The sequence below is a fragment of the Eptatretus burgeri genome, chromosome 14, assembly GCF_056783735.1.
Source record: "Eptatretus burgeri isolate ZD-2024b chromosome 14, Ebu_testis_v1, whole genome shotgun sequence".
Lineage (NCBI taxonomy): Eukaryota > Metazoa > Chordata > Myxini > Myxiniformes > Myxinidae > Eptatretus > Eptatretus burgeri.
The window spans coordinates 32,058,341-32,079,355 of NC_140974.1; the positions used below are offsets into that span (position 1 = coordinate 32,058,341).

A 21,015-nucleotide genomic window follows, 5' to 3' on the forward strand; every position below is an offset into this window, starting at 1 on the left:
CATTTTGTGAGCGGACGGAACATCTGGTGGATGAATTTGGAGGTGATTTTCTCGTTCGTGATGAAGCTTTGACTGTGCTGGAAGCACACCGTCCCCACTGAGGACTGTGAGCGACAGGTTTCCGTGCCGAGGGGGGGCGGGGGGGGGCGTGGTTTACTCAGCGCGAGCTCCGACGTTGCATCATCATCAACAACCGTGACGTATTCGAAGAGCCGAGCCGTAGGTATCCGCTGAAGGATCCATATTAAGGTCAGACTGGCGCGTTTAAAAAACAAACATGAAATCTAAAGAGTCGAGAAGGAGAGCGAAGGTTTTGTAAATTTGTTTCCATTCATCGTGAACGTCTCTCTCGGGTTATCCATTGTGTATTCACACGGAGCACACCTGTTATTTATGGTTTTACAGGTGGATTCACTTGGTCATTACAGTGTTGGTTGGTTATTTTACAATCGATTTACACAAATCGTTATTTCGCCTCTTATTGTTATTATATTATATATTATTCTCATCATTGGGACTGGCAGGATGGCAGAGACTCACTGCAGGTACAGGACACGCATGCTCATACATTAAATAACGGTATCGTTTTGAGGAAACAAAGGTATATTTTGATTACAGCTCATACAAAGGAAATGAGGTAATGCATGTTCGCAATGAAGGTGCATTCTCATTATACAGAGGAAAGAAAATTGTGGTCTTTAATAATTAAAAAAAATACTTTTGGTTTTCACCTGACTATTCAAAGCTGAATGGTGTGCAAGTACAGGATTTATAAACAAACTTATGGACATTTAATTCACATATTATGTGATGTAAATAAGCATTTGGTGTCAAACCTTGACTCTGATTCTGCATCCGATGTAGACGGCATCAGTCCACGTGTCCTAAAAACCTGCTCCGATGCTCTTGCTCACCCTCTCTGATCTATTCACCCTCTCATTTGCTCAAGGTCATCTGCCATCTGTTTGGAAATCAGCAAATATTACTGCCCTGCATAAAAAAGGTGCAAAAACAGATCCTTGCAACGACAAACCAATCAGCCTTCTCCCAATCATCAGCACGGTCATGGAATCCATCATTGCTTCTGACATTAAATCCTTCCTTTTCTCCAATGGCTTGATTTCCAATCATCAATTTGGATTCAGACCAGGTGACTCTACCCTGGACTTGCTGCTCCTGGTTTCCCAAGAACCAACAAGATTAACATCAGGTCAAACACCGAGCCTTTTGGACATGGTTTTTACTGGTGAGGAAGATTTGATCAGTAATGTACACATTGGTCCACCGATTGGTAAGAGTGACCACATGATGTTGTCTTTTTATATGACAATTGAGTCACATGAGATTGAGGAGGAGCTATTGACCAGAAATTACTATCGTGCTGACTATGACAACATGAGAAACAAACGGATAGAGGTTGATTGGGAAGATAAGTGAATGTATGTCATTGACACAGAAGGTTGGGGGGATTTTTGAAAGCATTCTGCAGAAATGTATAGATAGTGGGGCAACTTAGCGTAACAATTGTGCATTTTGTGAGGAAAGCACCAAATTTGGCACACTAGTAGCCTATCATATTATGAACAGATTTGGATATTGGGCCATCTCAAAATTTTTGATGGCAGTGGAAAATGGCTGCCACAGCCATCAGCGGCTGAATTTGAGATGGCCCAATATCCAAATCTGTTCATAATATGATGGGCTACGAGTGTGCCAAATTTGGTGCTTTCCTCACAAAATGCACAATTGTTATGCTATATTTAGCTAAGTTGCCCCACTAAGAGGATTGTGTTCCCATGAGAAGGAAACAGACAAGGTGCCACAAGAGAAATTGTATTCGATTTTTGCATCCATTGCTAAAAGGAGAAGTGTCTATTGCTGAAAGAAGTGTGTGTGTGTGTGTGTGTGTGTGTGTGTGTGTGTGTGTGTGTGTGTGTGTGTGTGTGTGTGTGTGTGTGTGTGTGTGTGTTTGCCATTGCCGCCGCTCGCTTGTATTAACAGGAAATGGTAGGAACTCAACACCTCTCATCCACTTGTATTTCCTACATTTCTGTGAATCCGATTTGCATTCATCAACGCAATTATGGTAATCATTTTGAAATTGCCACTTTTTCATTTAAATGCTGAAAATTATGTTAAAAGACGATTTGAATTACACATTTCATGGTAGTAACAGCAAGTTAAAAGTGCCCGGACGAGCAGACCCGAGTCACGTAAAACAGGGTACGCGCGAGAGGCCTCGATAGCATTCATATTTCATTTTGAAAGTGTTGTATTGAACTTCTGAATGATGCGTCACTCGTTATACCCTCTCACCGCCCCCAGAATCGGTCCATAACTTTTTGAGATATCCTGCTCACAGATAGACAAACAAGGGTGTAAACATAACCTCTGGGCTCCTCCTTCCTTCAGCAGGGGTAATTAGTTGATCAACATGTTAGTTTTATTCTAATAAAAAACAGGTGCATAATGTGTCCCAAATTTCCCTGATGGCTTTCAGAGTCGACAACAAAATGGGGGCTGGCACAATTTTCAACTAAACCAGCTGAAGCAGGGAAGGATACCCGATGCATGAAGTTCATTCGTGAATCGACTTGGTTTTTCTTTGCAATACAAAGGAACATAATTCTGTTCACATTGCCAAGACGAGCTCTGGTTACAGAAGCTCACAATCCAAATCTTTAATAAGGGTATTGTCGACTAAGTGAGAACACATAACCACTGTGATGTCTAAAGCAGTGTCTTGAGTAGTAAGCAACCGCCATGAAATAGGCGAACCATTGGATTTCACAACTAATTAAGGCCCATGGTCAACTAAAATAACTGGTGTTCACCTTAACGAAGCAAGTTACTCACAGGGACTTTTAAACCACCTCCCAGTTGCCCACAAGAGCTCACGATTCGATGGCAAGGTTGTACCAGCGTCGTGGTACCACCACCGCGGAGCATGTGCTGAAGCTGAAGGATGTCCGTGAGGTGCGTGAGGACGTCTCAATGGAGGAGCGCCTCTTCCTCCTCGCCTGTGAGAAAGGTGAAAATAAAATATTCTTGAGTTCCTAATGGAATAAGTTTGTACGTTGTAAAATGAGGTGGATCGAAGACTTTAATTTTGGTAGATGGGTACACGAATGAATGAGCACTTTTGATCCAACTACATTGGAGGTGTTGTTAGATTTGCTGTCTGTAATATGAACAAAAGGTAGATTTGATTCGGAGATCATGAAAAGACTTGGGAAAATCGTGAATTTAACTGTTTGTAGGTGACTGTGAGATGGTGAGTCAGATGTTGGAGAGCCGGCAAGAAAGTGGCCTGAATGTGGCGTGCAGTGATGCTTTAGGCCGTGGGGCAGTGACCATTGCAATCGAGGGGGAGCACCTTGATGTGCTGCACTTACTTTTGCTTCAAGGCTGTGAGGTAAAGCTATCGATGTTCTACTGTCAGTCTGAAGGTCTGTGTGTCATCACCAATCTTTGACAGGTACTGTAACCACGGCCAGGTGTGGTCTTCAAAGCTCTGATTAGAACACGTTGTTTACATATCCTTGTAATTCTTTCAATTGCTCTACAATCTACATGTATCTGTCTTGTGCGTTATCCTGCTATCTCTCTATGGTCTACCTCATGCAAATCGGCAGCAATAAAGGTTCAACATCACTTGTGTTTCATCTCAGGAGCCAGATGCTCTGCTGGTGGCCATAGAGGCTGGCGTGGCTGGCGCGGTGGAAATTCTGCTGAAGCATCAACCCAAGACCACCACAAAACCTACTATGGAGGCACACTACTTTAATCATTTGTACTGTTTCACCATGATTAGTATATCAGGACCTCACCTCAAGAACTCGGATGTAGTCATTGTGATAATGTCATTATGTGCCTTTGTTCCAGCATACAGCTCATCATTGGATGAATACCAAATAATGGGTGGTTTATAGCTGATGATACATGTTTAATTGCTAAGATTGGGTGGTTTATTGCTAATATTGGGTAGTATTAGCTACAAACCATGCATTATTAGCTATCATGCAAAATAGCTAATAATGGGTGGTGTATTGCAAATATTGCTTGGTTAGTCACTGTATTTAGCTGTGGCTGCTTGGCTGCATAATTTTCTGGAGGCACAGCTGTGCCACTGATGCAGTGCTGCCTGTTACCAGTAAGCTGGTACTCATTTTGCAGACCTCAGAGGGATAACAGGCTGAGTCAACTCCCACCTGATGTTAATTCAAACAGCATGACAGAGGCTTGAACTCAAGACCTTGGGATCTTAAGCCAGCCACATTAGCCGTTAAGCCAACACCAGGCTTGTTCATAGCTAAGCATGGTTAGTAGCCAGTAATGGGTGTTTTTCTTGCTAATAGTGGGTGGTTTATTGCTAAAATGCATGGTTAGTAGCTAATAATGGGTGGTTAGTAGCTATGGGACTTAGACAAATATGGCTTTGGAGATGAACATATTCACATAATGGTCTACTTTTTATAGAGATGCATATAGGTTATTTATCGTCAACTTAAATGAAGATAGCACAGGTTGACATCCCACCTGGAGGACTGAAGCTTTACGTCCCACCCATGGTGTATTGTTGAGATATAGTGTCTACTACAGCCATTGCATCACAATTGCAGTTTTTAGTTACATCTGACTTCAACCCAGACTCGATGGTATAATAGAGTTCACTTCCAACTTAGGTTATCCTGCTGTGCATATACTACCTACATTCATTTAAATTAACCAAAACATAAATCCAGAGACTTGTTTCACAAACTGTGGTTCATTAACTTGGGCGGTTGTCATCTCAACCATTTTCATTTGTTGTGTTTCTGCAGAAGCTCCTGCAGCGTGTTAAAAGTGCAGAGTTCTCCACCAGCATGGATGTGGCACCAGTGATCCTTGCGGCACAGCGGAACCACTATGACATTTTGGCCATGCTACTGCAGCGAGATGCCAGCCTACCACGCCCTCATGCCGTGGGCTGCGAGTGCACCATGTGTCGTGCCAAAAACCGCACTGATAGTCTGCGTCACTCACGGTACATGGATTTTGTCACAAAATAGTTGATTTTCTCATTCATTCCTTCACATATTTGTTCAAAGAGTAGTTAAATTGTGATAATGTCATCTGTGTTGTGATGTCATTTACAGGTTTCGGTTGGACATCTACCGTGCTCTAGCAAGTCCGTCGCTTGTCATGCTGACAGAGGAAGACCCCATCCTACGGGTCTTCGAGCTAAGTGCAGATCTCAGAGAGCTGAGTCTCGTGGAGGTGGAATTCAGGTGCAAGACCTTATTATATTCATAACTAGCAAAGGTACCCTGTGTTGCAGGGCAATGCAGGGTCCTTCCTCCTGCCCCTTCCCCACCCTCATCCCATCCCTTTCCTGCATCCTCCCGCCCACCCCCGCTCTGCATCCCCACCCTCTCCCCTGACTCCTCCCATCCCACCCCCCCCATTCGGACTCCCTCCCCCCTTCCACCTCCTCTCACCGCACCACTTCCACTCCCTCCTCCAACTCCTACCCCTGCATCCTCCCACTCACCCCCCCCCCCCCTCCCTCAGGACTCTCATCCCTTGCCCATGACAGGTGGTGACTCATGGGTTTATAAGTTATGAATTGTGAGAAAATGACTTTAAAACCCCGAGCAACATGTATTGTGGATAAAAAAATGTGATCCTATAAAGTTTTGTTGCAATTCATCTTGGGAACTCAGAGGATTATTGTTACAAACAAACAAATAAAGTCTTATTCGCTTTTATAGAGAAGATAACATCGTTCCAAGCTCTGATTGAAATGAACTATCATCCTAAATGAAAGCAGATCACACAAAAAGGTGAAACAATTCAAACACAGGCGAGACAGCTTCGAGCAGTGATTCTCAACCAGGGGTAAATTTACCCCCTGGGGGTAAAAATTTGCATGGCAGGGGGTAAATACATCATACCTAAAAAATAAGTATTAATTTTGTAATACACTATACCTGGTCAGCTTGTTTTAGAAAAATTATGGTTGGCATGGGCGTAGATCCTGGGGGGGGAAGGGGATAGGGGTGATGCATACCCCCCCCCATTCATGTTGGATGGGGGGGTGGATGAACTATCTTTCATACCCCCATAAAATTCCTTTGCTTTTGATAATAAAATCATATATATTCATTCAAAATTTATGAATCATAAAAACAAAACTGTTCATATATCCGTATACGTTGCTTGCAAGACGACAATGATGATGTACGTTTTTTATTCATACATCATTCTCATTTCTAACTCAATGTCGCGATTTTTATAATGATGATGCTGATAGTAACTCTTTAGTGTTTGTTATTTGATACATCATGTTATGAGTTGATATAAGTGGACTGTATGTTTTTTTTTTCCTTTATCAAAGTTTATTTTGTGTAAAACCTTGATAATAAGGTTGTCCCATCTTCTTTTTTTCTGTGCCTCTATGCCTTTTTTTGCATTGGAGTAAGGGGGTAAATGGCGAAATACATCAAGCCGAGGGGGGTAAATGACAGAGGAAGGGTCGAGAATCACTGGCTTTGAGCAAATGTGCATACCTCTCGGCCATCTTGCCATGGTTTTCAGGATTCATTCCATTGGAACCACTGAAAGCATTTTTCAATTCCCTCTTGAACTCGCTGTTCACTTGTCCAGTTGCTTTACTCATCATAACTTCCTCTAATTTATTTTGCCTTCCTAACTCCGGGTATGTCCACATGGAGAACTGAGCCACAGTCACTCTGCCCACTGTTCATGCCGTGGGAGCCTTTGCCTGCTTAATTATTTTCGTCGCACTCAATGAAGTTACACTTTGGGAAAAACAGAAGAAAAACCTAACTGTAGAGAAAGTTAAGTTTAATGCTTTGGCAATTTCACACTTTCTTGTGTAAAGATGGAGGAGGAGGGAGCACAGCCTTGCTTATTGCTCAGAAGATATATGCTTAGTTATAATAATCGGTAATTTCTTTAAATTTTCAGGTTTCGACACTTATTTAATCCACCAGCTTCGATCCTCAAATCTGAAGACAGATTTTCATTATATACTTTAATTAGTCCTTGAGAGATGATCATGGTTCCAAGGCAAGGCATTCTTTATTATGCCAAAACAAAATGGCGGAGTAAGACCCCTGCGGGGTGAACGCGTGCTGAATAAGGATAAAGGCTGTTTTTGTTTTAATTTAATAATGCTGTTAATTATCTTCAAAAGGGGTGTTTAAATTTACCCAAACACCCAGTTTTCATTCATGCATGACCTTGGAGTACTGAATTGGTATGCATGCCAAGGTTCTGACTGTGAGGTTTCATGGTTTTGGAGTTATAGAGGATACACACTGACACACACACACACACACACACACACACACACACACACACACACACACACACACACACACACACACACACACACACACAAACTTATTATTATAGAACACACTGACATTTATTAGTATAGATAGAGAACTTGGTAAAGCTGAAAATGCAAACTTTTAGGTACCTTATCAGGAGTCAAGGCCCTTTGACTTATTATCTCCACCACCAAAGTTGGACAGAGTTTATGTTTTAACCCCTGTCTGTTTTCTGCTTCTTGGGTGGTCACTAGACTACCGTTATTCTCAGGTTTTCCATCTGTCTGTCTGTATATCTGTATGTCGGTTGGGTGGTCACTAGACTACCGTTATTCTCAGGTTTTCCATCTGTCTGTATGTCTGTTGGGTGGTCGCTAGACTACCGTTATTCTCAGGTTTTCCATCTGTCTGTATGTCTGTTGGGTGGTCGCAAGACTACCGTTATTCTCAGGTTTTCCATCTGTCTGTCTGTATATCTGTATGTCGGTTGGGTGGTCGCTAGACTACCGTTATTCTCAGGTTTCCATCTGTCTGTCTGTATATCTGTATGTCGGTTGGGTGGTCGCCAGACTACCGTTATTCTCAGGTTTCCATCTGTCTGTCTGTATATCTGTATGTCGGTTGGGTGGTCGCTAGACTACCGTTATTCTCAGGTTTTCCGTCTGTCTGTATGTATGTAATAGACAGCTCTGGAGGCCAGACGAGTCGACCGCTTTTGATGAAACTTGACTGGAAGGTTCATACCAGGATCTAGTGGTATGCTTTTGAGCACCATTGCTATGGACGCCACTGTTGCCTAGCAACGGGACTTTGAAAATTTTGAAAAAAATCCGAAATTTTTTTTTTCCGAAAATCAAAAATCGGCTTCTGCGGTTTTATGCGCACTATAATCAAACTCTGTCAAAAAATTTCAGCCCGATCCGTTAAAAACTGTATGACTAGTATGCAATTATATAGCAACCACCCTTGTCGCCTACCGGCTTGTCTGTCTGTCTGTCTGTCTGTGAGCAGGATATCTCAAAAAGTTGTGGACGGATTCAGACAAAATTTCGTGGAGAAGGATGGGTGTGTGACAAGGATGAATTTATTCAATTTCGGTGAAGATCTGGATCTGGATCTGGATACTAGAATTATTTTTTAAAGTGATTCTTCACAATTGAGAGATGGGCCCAAAAATGATATATCACGTGATATGTTGATATTTTAAAAAGTTGTGGATGGATTGTGACAAAAGTTGATGGATTTGTTGGGGAGGTGACAAGACCAAGCCAGTTCGATTTTGGTGAAGAACCAAATGCAGATCCGGGCGATCAGTGGAATACAAAACGTAAACTGTTAAGCCTGGTGGAGGTATGCACTCTTCCGAGTGCCATTTTAGTTCTGTTTCTTTCTCTCCTTGCAAACGTTTTTGATGTTCTATTGGCAGGAGTGAGTATGAAGGCCTTGCCTTGCAATGCGAAAGCTTTGCCAAGGATCTCCTAGCTCAAGCACGGACCTCTCGTGAGCTGGAAGCCATCTTGAACCATATAACACCTCCTGGAGGCGGCCCAGGCGTGACAGGATGGCAAAGAGGACGACCTGCTGTCAGCAGGCTCAAGCTAGCTATCAAGTACAACCAGAAAGAGGCATGCAAATGAACTTGCAAAAGCACAATTCATTATTGCAAGGAAAAGCCTTCATACCCTCAACTACTACATTAACATTTCACACATTTTACCTCTCTTTTGTGACAGTTTGTGGCTCAACCCAATTGCCAGCAGTTCTTGAATTCCGTCTGGTATGGTGAAGTTGCGGCCTATAGGAGACAGCCAGCTGGGACCAAGGTATTTATGGTGGCTGCACTTGGCATAGCCTGGCCGGGCCTAGCGCTGGCTTATCTTCTTGGGCCTAGCTCTCGCCTAGGACGGGTAGCACGCACACCTTTCACAAAGTATGTTGCCCAAGGTGCTTCCTACTTCACATTCCTGCTGCTTTTAAACCTCTACTCCATTGTGTACAACGACGATAAGAAGAATACAATGGGACCTGCACTAGAACCTGTTGACTACCTCATCGTTGCCTGGGTTGCTGGTTAGTGTGACACTCAACATTACATTCGTCCATGTTTTTCACATTTGCCCCATCTTCCCAAACTAAATCTACATCTTGTTTCATCACAGCCACCTCTTTAAATTCGGATTTGGACAAGAATTGGGGCAAATGTAATCCAGTTAAGTTTAATGTTTCTAAAACTCAATTTATTCTCATCTCTCTCTCGAAAACTCCTCTCAACTCTCTAATCTCCTTTGAGAGTTCCACAATTACACCATGTGATACAATAAACCTATTAGGTATCACCCTAACATCAAATTTATCCTGGAATCCACACATTATGCAAATAGCTAAGTCTGCCTCGAAGAAACTATGAGTCCTGTTCAGATGTAGAAGATTCTTCTCCTGTGAACAGTTGCTTCAACTATATAAAGGATTGATTCGTCATTGTATAGAGTACTGCTCTCACATCGAGGAAGGTTCCAGCTCCACATACTTACTGAACAGAATTGAATCAAAAGTGATCCGACTTATCAACTCTACCAATGTGACCTCAAAACTCGACCTGCTCAAATTATGCCACACAGTAGGCTCTCTTTCTCTTTTCGACAGATATTACTTCAGTTTCTACTCTCAAGAACTTGCTACTTCTGTAGTTCCACCACTAGTGAGAGCAAAAAATACTCGACAAGCCACTACATCACATGATCATTGTGGGACCATTAGCAACTCAAGGGTGAGCCATTATGATGTTTGTTTCTCCCCTCCACTGCCAAACTATAGAACTCTTTACCTTCTCATGTCTTCCCAAACACATGACCTTCCCCTTTTCCAAAAGCAGATTTTTTACTTCCTCAAAAACTCTTGGACTAGTCTCCCTTTCTTCACTTTTCTGTCCGTACATGTCTTTTATTCAAGGCCTGACTTCGATGAGGACTCATACACGGTGACGAGAACCTTCAAGATAAAAAAATAATAATAGCATGAAAAAAACTGAAGATGTGGAAGTTGACTCTACCATGGTCCTGCCTGCAAGATGGAAGAACCTCATCTGGGTTATGACCCACATATCAAAGGAAGAAGACCAATCAATCAATGAGCAGCTGGACTGGCTTCAATTTCCTGACTCGAGGTGACGTCACAGTCATTGATCAGGCCAACTTTGGTGATCTGCCTACCATAAATGCTCCTGGAACACAAATGTAGACTGTCAACAAAGTTCTGAATCATTCACTCTGCAATGCTTCGATCTGTCCAAGATCTTATGTGAAAGACCATATACTATACACAAAGGCTGCCGAGATAATATGGAAACATTCTGAGAACTAAATGTCTCTTAGGAGTGGGTACATTAAACAGCTGATAACTACCACTAAGCTACCTCTCAGCAATGGTTATCATTTACCAAAATATATGCCATACACATAATCTAATTTAAAAAATCATAATTAGACTTTGCCCCCCCCCCTCCCGAGGTGGTACCAATAAGTGAAATTTCTGGTCCTTGCTCATGGATTAAGAGACAAGTGGAAATGCGAGTCTTAATGCAGAAGATGAATGGTATGCAATGTAGTTAGATCTTTAACTTGGTTTTATGAGCTTGTTCCCAAGCAATTGTGAACCGTTTTGATTATCATTGCTTGTGTGTAAATCAGGCATGATCTGGGCTGACGTCAAGAGGCTGTGGTACGACGGGCTGGAGGATTTCCTCAAGGAATCACGTAACCAGCTCAGCTTTGTCATGACATCTCTTTATGTGGCCACATTTACTCTCAAGGTGGTCGCCAACAGAAAGGTGAGAACTGTTGGTGTTATTGGCCTTGACTGACGTTTAACCAGATGTGCCAGACCTGCTGCATTTGGTTAATTTCCACTTATTTAATACACAATTTGGGCAATATTGAGATAAATTCAAAAATGAAAAAGAGGGGAGATGGGAAGTTTAATTTTAATTGTGAATATTTCTAGAAAGTTATGGGTGTTGCATCATGATGGAACAGTTGCATATTTCAACAGAAAATTACTATCGTCATTATTACTGTTGTTATTTGTCACCTTCCCGTTTCACCAGAGAGGACTGTAGGTTTGCTCTCCATCTGTCCGTCCGTCCATCCGTCTCACCTGTGATTTTTCAGATTTTTTTTTTCCCATACCCTTTAACATATTCAACTGAAACTTGGTACATGGCCTTATATGATAAGTTATAGGACAAGTTCGAGTTTCAGGGCGTTTTCTCTTTATGCCCTTTTTGGATTCAGAAAATATCACATTGGTAAGAGACATATTGTAATTGTACACACTTTACAGACGGACTCGCATTCTAAATGTACATACTTTATAGACATACATTATAAATGTGCATACTTTATAAACGTAATCACATTATACTTGTACACATCAAATCCATTCTTGCTCTTGTTTTCCATTATTGTAGTTTCATCGCGTAGCTGAGCGCAAAGATTGGGACTCGATGCACCCTACACTCGTGGCTGAAGGGTTGTTTGCCTTTGCCAATGTGTTCAGCTACCTTCGTCTCTTCTTCATGTACACCACCTCATCAATGCTGGGTCCCCTGCAGGTCACACATCATCTGCAGACAACTTGTGTTGTTTTACTTTTGAAAGAAAGAATGTCTGGCCATCACAGCATCGTTAACCGAACGCGTAACTCCCACAATAGTGATGGCCTTTATAAGATTCCTTGTACAACATGCTAATCAGTGCATCCCATTTGACTATACAGAACACTGTATGTGTATATATATATATATATATATATATATATATATATATATATATATATATATATATATATATATATATATTTTTTTTTTTTTTTTTTTTTTTCCTTCCACCCCTTTTCCATGCTCTGCTGCAGATCTCCATGGGTCGAATGTTGAGAGACTTTGTGAAATTCCTGGGTATGTTTGTACTTGTGCTGTTCTCTTTTGCGGTGGGACTAACACAGCTGTATGCAAAGTTTCCAGATACACAGACAACTTCCAGTGATCATCAGTGCTTTGGAGTGTTCTGTGAACGACAGAGTAACGATACTTTACACTCGTAAGTGCATTCCTTCAATTCCCTGGATACTGTTACTCTTTGCCCCGTCTTTCTTTCCCCGGATCCAAACTTTCCTTCCCCAGGCACTGTCTCTCCTTCCCCAGGCACTGTCTCTCCTTCCCCAGACCCTGTCTCTCCATCCCCAGACCCTGTCTCTCCTTCCCCAGCCAAAACATTCTTTCCCAAGACGATTGGCATTCTCACCTTTTTTTTTTTCACAAATTCTCTTCACTCTTTGAGTGAACACTTCCAAAAATACACTTTACCTCAAAACTTCACGTTCCCCAAGCATTTTCTGACTTTAAAAAACAATTGCTTTCCAACACTGGGACTTCACTACTGTTGCATTGTTCATAGAAAATATGATCTGTGATTATGCAAATTCTTCATCACAATTACAGTTATTAGAATAATGTTGATGTGAAAAACGTGAATATGTTGACAAAGGGACGTCTTACTTCTTCAACTACAGGTTCCTGGGGACATGTTATGCACTCTTCTGGTTTGTGTTCTCTCTGGCACACGTGGTACTCGTGGTGACGCGCGTGGCTGTGCGTGGTGAAGAACTGCAGTCATTTGTCGGAGCGGTGATTGTCGGAACGTACAACGTGGTCGTTGTCATCGTTCTGGCAAAGCTCTTGGTGGCCGTCTTGCACAACTCTTTCCAACTGATCGCTGTAAGATCTCTGCTTATGGTGATAACATGACTGTTGATAACTATGTGAGTTACTTTCCTCCTCCAGTTGGTTGAATCCCCATTCTATGTCATTGTGGTATCACAATGAAATGTGAGCGATGATCGTAACAATACAGACTTCAACAAAAGCTCAACAAGCTTTACAGAGTGAACGAGAACGAGCAATCAAAGATTACATAACCTTGCCCAGACTTGTTTTGTGTATATTTATCATACATATTTTATAGACATACTCTAATTCCAATTGTATATACGTTATTGAGGTAGTCACCTCAATATGAGGTATGAGTACCAGTATACTGGGCCGGTGTATACCCCGGTTAAAATAGGTGTACCATATCCCTGTGTCATAAGAGGCGACCAGGGTTGCGTCAGGAAGGGCATCCGGCATAAAACATGTGCCAAATCACGATGCGGATCATACAGATGATCCGCTGTGCCGACCCCAAACGGGAGCAGCCGAAAGAAGAAGAAGAAGAAGATACGTTATTGAGGTAGTCACATTCAAATTCGACATATTTATACATGTACTCACATTTTAATTGTACATACTTTGTACATGTACTCACATTTTAATTGTACATACTTTATACATGTACTCACATTTTAATTGTACATACTTTATACATGTACTCACATTCTAATTCTACATACTTTATACATGTACTCACATTCTAATTCTACATACTTTATACATGTACTCACATTCTAATTCGACATACTTTATACATGTACTCACATTCTAATTCTACATACTTTATACATGTACTCACATTCTAATTCGACATACTTTATACATGTACTCACATTTTAATTGTACATACTTTATACATGTACTCACATTCTAATTCTACATACTTTATACATGTACTCACATTCTAATTCTACATACTTTATACATGTACTCACATTCTAATTCGACATACTTTATACATGTACTCACATTCTAATTCTACATACTTCATACATGTACTCACATTCTAATTCTACATACTTTATACATGTACTCACATTCTAATTCTACATACTTTATACATGTACTCACATTCTAATTCTACATACTTTTTACATGTACTCACATTTTAATTGTACATACTTTATACATGAACTTACATTCTAATTGTACATACTTCATAGATGTACTCACATTTTAATTGTACATACTTCATAGATGTACTCACATTCTAATTGTACATTTTTATACATGTACTCACATTTTAATTGTACATACTTTACACATGTACTCACATTCTAATTCTACATACTTTATACATGTACTCACATTTTAATTGAACATACTTTAAACATGTACTCACATTCTAATTCTACATACTTTATACATGTACTCACATTCTAATTCTACATATTTTATAGATGTACTCACATTCTAATTCGACACACTTTATACATGTACTCACATTCAAATTCTACATACTTTATACATGTACTCACATTGTAATTGTACATATTTTATACATGTACTCACATTGTAATTGTACATATGTTATAGATGTACTCACATTCTAATTGTACATACTTTAAACATGTACTCACATTCTAATTGTACATATTTTATAGATGCACTCACATTCTAATTGCACATATTTTATACATGTACTCACATTCTAATTGTACATATTTTATGCATGAACTCACATTCTAATTGTACATACTTTAAACATGTACTCACATTCTAATTGTACATACTTTATACATTTACTCACATTCTAATTGTACATATTTTACACATGTACTCACATTCTAATTCTACATATTTTATACATGTACTCACATTCTAATTGTACATATTTTATACATGTACTCACATTCTAATTGTACATATTTTATACATGTACTGACATTTTAATTGCACATACTTCATAGATGTACTCACATTGTAATTGTACATATTTTATACATATACTCACATTTTAATTGTACATACTTTACACATGTACTCACATTCTAATTCTACATACTTTATACATGTACTCACATTTTAATTCTGCATACTTTACACATGTACTCACATTCCAATTCTACATACTTTATACATGTACTCACATTTTAATTGAACATACTTTAAACATGTACTCACATTCTAATTGTACATACGTTATAGATGTACTCACATTCTAATTGTACATATTTTATACATGTACTCACATTCTAATTGTACATATTTTATACATGCACTCACATTCTAATTCTACACACTTTATGCATGTACTCACATTCTAATTGTACATATTTTATACATGCACTCACATTCTAATTCTACACACTTTATACATGTACTCACATTCTAATTCTACATACTTTATACATGTACTCACATTCTAATTGTACATATTTTATACATGCACTCACATTCTAATTCTACACACTTTATACATGTACTCACATTCTAATTCTACATACTTTATACATGTACTCACATTCTAATTCTACATACTTTATACATGTACTCACATTCTAATTGTACATATTTTATACATGTACTCACATTCTAATTGTACATATTTTATACATGAACTCACATTCTAATTGTACATACTTTAAACATGTACTCACATTCTAATTGTACATACTTTATAAATGTACTCACATTCTAATTGTACATATTTTATACATGTACTCACATTCTAATTGTACATATTTTATACATGTACTCACATTCTAATTGTACATATTTTATACATGTACTCACATTCCAATTCTACATACTTTATACATGTACTCACATTCTAATTGCACATATTTTATACCTTTACTCATTCTAATTGGACATATTTTATACATGAACTCACATTCTAATTGTACATACTTTAAACATGTACTCACATTCTAATTGTACATACTTTATACATGTACTCACATTCTAATTGTACATATTTTACACATGTACTCACATTCTAATTGTACATATTTTATACATGTACTCACATTCAAATTGTACATACTTTATAGATGTACTCACATTCTAATTGTACATACTTTATAGATGTACTCACATTCAAATTGTACATACTTTAAACATGTACTCACATTCTAATTGTACATATTTTATACATGTACTCACATTCGAATTGTACATACTTTAAACATGTACTCACATTCTAATTGTACATATTTTATACATGTACTCACATTATAATTGTACATACTTAATACATGTACTCACATTCTAATTGTACATACTTTAAACATGTACTCACATTCTAATTGTACATATTTTATACATGTACTCACATTCTAATTGTACATATTTTATACATGAACTCACATTCTAATTGTACATACTTTAAACTTGTACTCACATTCTAATTGTACATATTTTATGCATGTACTTACATTATAATTGTACATACTTTATACATGTACTCACATTCTTATTGTACATACTTTATACATGTACTCACATTCTCATTGTACATACTTTATACATGTACTCACATTCTAATTGTACATACTTTATACATGTACTCACATTCTAATTGTACATACTTTATACATGCACTCACATTCTAATTGTACATATTTTATACATGTACTCACATTCTAATTGTACATACTTTAAACATGTACTCACATTCTAATTGTACATATTTTATACATGAACTCACATTCTAATTGTACATACTTTAAACATGTACTCACAGTCTAATTGTACATATTTTATGCATGTACTCACATTCTAATTGTGCATACTTTATAGATGTACTCACATTCTAATTGTACATACTTTAAACATGTACTCACATTCTAATTGTACATATTTAAGACATGTACTCACATTCTAATTGTACATACTTTATAGATGTACTCACATTCTAATTGTACATACTTTATACATATACTAACATTCTAATTGTACATATTTTATACATGTACTCACATTCTAATTGTACATATTTTATACATGTACTCACATTCTAATTGTACATACTTTATTCATGTACTCACATTCTTATTGTACATACTTTATAGATGTACTCACATTCTAATTGTACTGGTGTTGGTGCAGTGGTTAGGGCAGTGGTTTGGGACCCAAAAGGTCCTGAGTTCAAGCCCCGTTGGGACACTGAATTAATATGTATGTATATATATATATATATATATATATATATATATATATATATATATATATATATATATATATATATATATATATATATATATATATATATATATATATATATATATATATATATATATATACACCAAGTCGAAAACACCAGGGGGTTGACTCAGCCTGCCATCCTTCCGAGGTCGCCAAAATGAGTACCAGTTGTACTGGGCCCGGTGTATGCCCTGGTTAGAGTTGGTGTACCATATCCCTGTGTGTCGTAAGAGGCGACCAGGGTTGCGTCAGGAAGGGCATCCAGCGTAAAAACCTATACCAAATCATTATGCGGACAACAAAACGAATTTCCATACCGGATCGGTCGAGGCCCGGGTTACCAACGACCACCACCGGTACCGGTGGTCAGCAGGGTACCAGTGGAAATTGTGATACTGCTGGGCAAAGGAGGAGAAGGAGACGGGGAAGGTGAGTTCGGAGGCAGTGGGAGAGGAGGAAGGGTTGAAGTGTGCAGGTGAGAGTTGGAACTCTGAATGTTGGGACGATGACTGGCAAAGGGCGAGAGTTGGCTGATATGATGGAGAGAAGAAAGGTGGACATACTGTGTGTACAAGAGACCAGGTGGATGGGGAGTAAGGCTAGGAGCATTGGAGGTGGTTTCAAACTGTTCTACCATGGTGTGGATGGGAGGAGAAATGGTGTCGGGGTAATCCTGAAGGACGATTATGTCAAGAGGGTATTGGAGGTGAGGAGAGTGTCTGACCGAGTGATGAGTGTGAAGTTGGAAATTGAAGGGGTGATGATGAATGTCATCAGTGCATATGCCCCACATATGGGGTGTGAGATGGAGTATAAAGAAGATTTCTGGAGTGAGTTAGATGAAGTGGTGGAGAGTGTATCCAAGGATGAAAGAGTGGTGATTGGAGCAGATTTCAATGGGCATGTTGGGGAAGGGAATAAAGAGGATGAGGAGGTGATGGGTCGGTTCGGTCTCAACAAGAGAAATGTGGAAGGGCAAATGGTGGTAGAGTTTTTTAAAAAGAATGGAAATGGCAGTGGTAAATACGTATTTCAAGAAGAAGGAGGAACACAGGGTGACATACAAGAGTGGAGGAAAGTGCACATAGGTGGATTACATCTTCAGCAGGAGATGCAACCTGAAAGAGATTAGTGACTGTAAGGTGGTGGCAGGGGAGAGTGTAGCTCGACAGCATCGATTGGTGGTCTATAGGATGACTTGAGAGGTGAGGTTGAGGAAGAGAGTGAGGGCTGAACCAAGGAACAGATGGTGGAAGCTGAAGGAGGAAGACTGTTGCGTGAAATTTAGGGAGGAGGTGAGACAGGCGTTGGATGGTGGTAAAGATGGGTGGGATGATTGGGCAACGACAGCAGAAGTGGTGAGGGAGATAGCGAGGAAGGTACTTGGTGTGACATCTGGATAGAGGAAGGAAGATAAGGAGACTTGGTGGTGGAACGAGGAAGTACAGGAAAGTATAAAGAAGAAGGGGTTGGCGAAAAGGAAGTGGGATAGTCAGAGAGATGAAGAAAGTAGGCAGGAGTACAAGGAGTGGCGGTGAAAGGCAAAGAGAAAGGTGGCAAAGGCCAAGAAAAAGGCATATGACGAGCTGTATGAGAAGTTGGATACAAAAGAAGGGGAAAAGGATTTATACCGATTGGCAAGACAGAGTCACCGAGCTGGGAAGGATGTGCTGCAGGTTAGGGTGATGAAGGACGTAAATGGGAATGTGTTGACGAGTGAGGAGAGTGTGTTGAGAAGGTGGATGGAGTACTTTGAGGAGCTGATGAATGAAGAAAATGAGAGAGAGAGAATGTTGGAAGAGGTGGAGATAGTGAATCTGGAAGTGGGGTGGATCAGTAAGGATGAAGTGAGGACTGCTCTGAAAAGGATGAAAAGTGGAAAGGCGGTTGGCCCAGATGGTATACCAGTGGAGGCATGGAAGTGCTTAGGAGAGATGGCAGTGGGGTTGTTAACCAGATTGTTTAATAAAATTTTAGAAAGTGAGAGGATGCCGGAGGAGTGGAGATTAAGTGTACTGGTTCCGATTTTCAAGAATAAGGGTGATGTGCAGAGCTGTGGAAATTACATAGGGATAAAGTTGTTAAGCCACACCATTAAGTTGTGGGAAAGAGTAGTGGAAGCTCGGTTGAGAGGAGAGGTGACGATCTGTGAGCAGCAATATGGGTTTATGCCAGGAAAGAGCACCACTGATGCGATGTTTGCTTTGAGAATGTTGATGGAGAAGTATAGGGAAGGCCAGAAGGAGTTACATTGTGTGTTTGTGGATTTAGAGAAAGCTTATGATAGGGTGCCAAGAGAGGAGTTGTGGCATTGTATGAGGAAGTCGGGAGTGGTGGAAAAGTATGTGAGGGTCGTGCAGGATATGTATGAGGACAGTGTGACAGCGGTGAGGTGTGCAGTAGGAATGACGGAGAGGTTGAAGGTAAAAGTGGGATTGCATCAAGGATCGACTCTGAGCCCTTTCCTGTTTGCAATGGTGATGGACAGGTTGACGGACGAGATCAAACTGGAGTCTCCATGAACTATGTTGTTCGCGGATGACATCATGATCTGTAGGGAGAGCAGGGAGCTGGCTGAGGCGAGCCTCGAGCGGTGGAGGTACACAGTGGAGAGAAGGGGAATGATAGTCAGTCGGAGTAAGACGGAGTACATGTGCGTAAATGAGAGGGAGGGTGGTGGTATGGTGCGGTTGCAAGGAGTTGAGGTGGGGAAGGTGGATGGGTTTAAATACTTGGGATCAACTGTCCAAGGTAATGGAGAGTGTGGTAGAAAAGTGAAAAAGAGAGTGCAGGCAGGATGGAGTGGGTGGAGAAGAGTTGCAGGAGTGATTTGTGACAGAAGGGTAGCTGCAAGAGTGAAGCGGAAAGTATATAAGACGGTAGTGAGACCAGCTATGTTATATGGTTTGGAGGCGGTGGTGCTAACAAAAAGACAGGAAGCGGAGCTGGAGGTGGCAGAGTTAAAGATGCTGCGATTCTCGTTGGGAGTGATGAGGATGGACAGGATAAGGAATGAGTATATTCGAGGGACAGCGCAGCTAGGACGGTTTGGAGACGAAGTGAGAGAGGTGAGATTGAGATGGTTTGGACATGTGCACAGGAGGGAAGCGGAGTATATCGGGAGAAGGATGTTGAAGATGGAGCCGCCAGGCAGGAGGAGAAGAGAAAGGCCAAAGAAGAGGTTCATGCATACGGTGAGGGCGGACATGCGGGTGGTTGGAGTGTCAATGGAAGATGTGGAGGATAGAGCGAAATGGAGACGGTTGATCCGCTGTGGCGACCCCGAACGGGAGCGAGCCGAAAGAAGAAGAAGACTCACATTCTATTAGTACATATTTTATACATGTACTCACATTCTAATTGTACATATTTTATACATGTACTCACATTCTAATTGTACATACTTTATACATGTACTGATATTGTAATTGCACATATTTTATACATGTACTCACATTCAAATTGTACATACTTTAAACATGTACTCACATTCTAATTGCACATACTTTATACATGTACTCACATTCTAATTGTACATACTTTAAACATGTACTCATATTCTAATTGTACATATTTTATACATGTACTCACATTCTAACTGTACATATTTTATATATGTACTCACATTCAAATTGTACATACTTTAAACATGTACTCACATTCTAATTGCACATACTTTATACATGTACTCACATTCAAATTGTACATACTTTAAACATGTACTCATATTCTACTTGTACATACCTTATACATGTACTCACA

General features: G+C 39.9%; 1 protein-coding gene across 2 annotated transcripts in view; it reads left to right on the forward strand.

The window, feature by feature from the left end:
• Window positions 1–21,015, forward strand: part of TRPC1 (transient receptor potential cation channel subfamily C member 1) — a 40,283-nt gene continuing 19,268 nt past the window's right edge. For both annotated transcript variants that reach the window (XM_085854248.1, XM_085854249.1), the window contains exons 1-12: window positions 1–42; window positions 2,881–3,031; window positions 3,261–3,415; window positions 3,672–3,773; window positions 4,824–5,026; window positions 5,139–5,270; window positions 8,767–8,965; window positions 9,074–9,410; window positions 11,027–11,166; window positions 11,806–11,949; window positions 12,249–12,433; window positions 12,906–13,110. In XM_085854248.1, coding sequence (XP_085710374.1) covers window positions 31–42; window positions 2,881–3,031; window positions 3,261–3,415; window positions 3,672–3,773; window positions 4,824–5,026; window positions 5,139–5,270; window positions 8,767–8,965; window positions 9,074–9,410; window positions 11,027–11,166; window positions 11,806–11,949; window positions 12,249–12,433; window positions 12,906–13,110 — 1,965 coding nt within the window. In that variant the 5' untranslated portion in view covers window positions 1–30. The remainder of the gene's footprint in view (window positions 43–2,880; window positions 3,032–3,260; window positions 3,416–3,671; window positions 3,774–4,823; window positions 5,027–5,138; window positions 5,271–8,766; window positions 8,966–9,073; window positions 9,411–11,026; window positions 11,167–11,805; window positions 11,950–12,248; window positions 12,434–12,905; window positions 13,111–21,015) is intronic.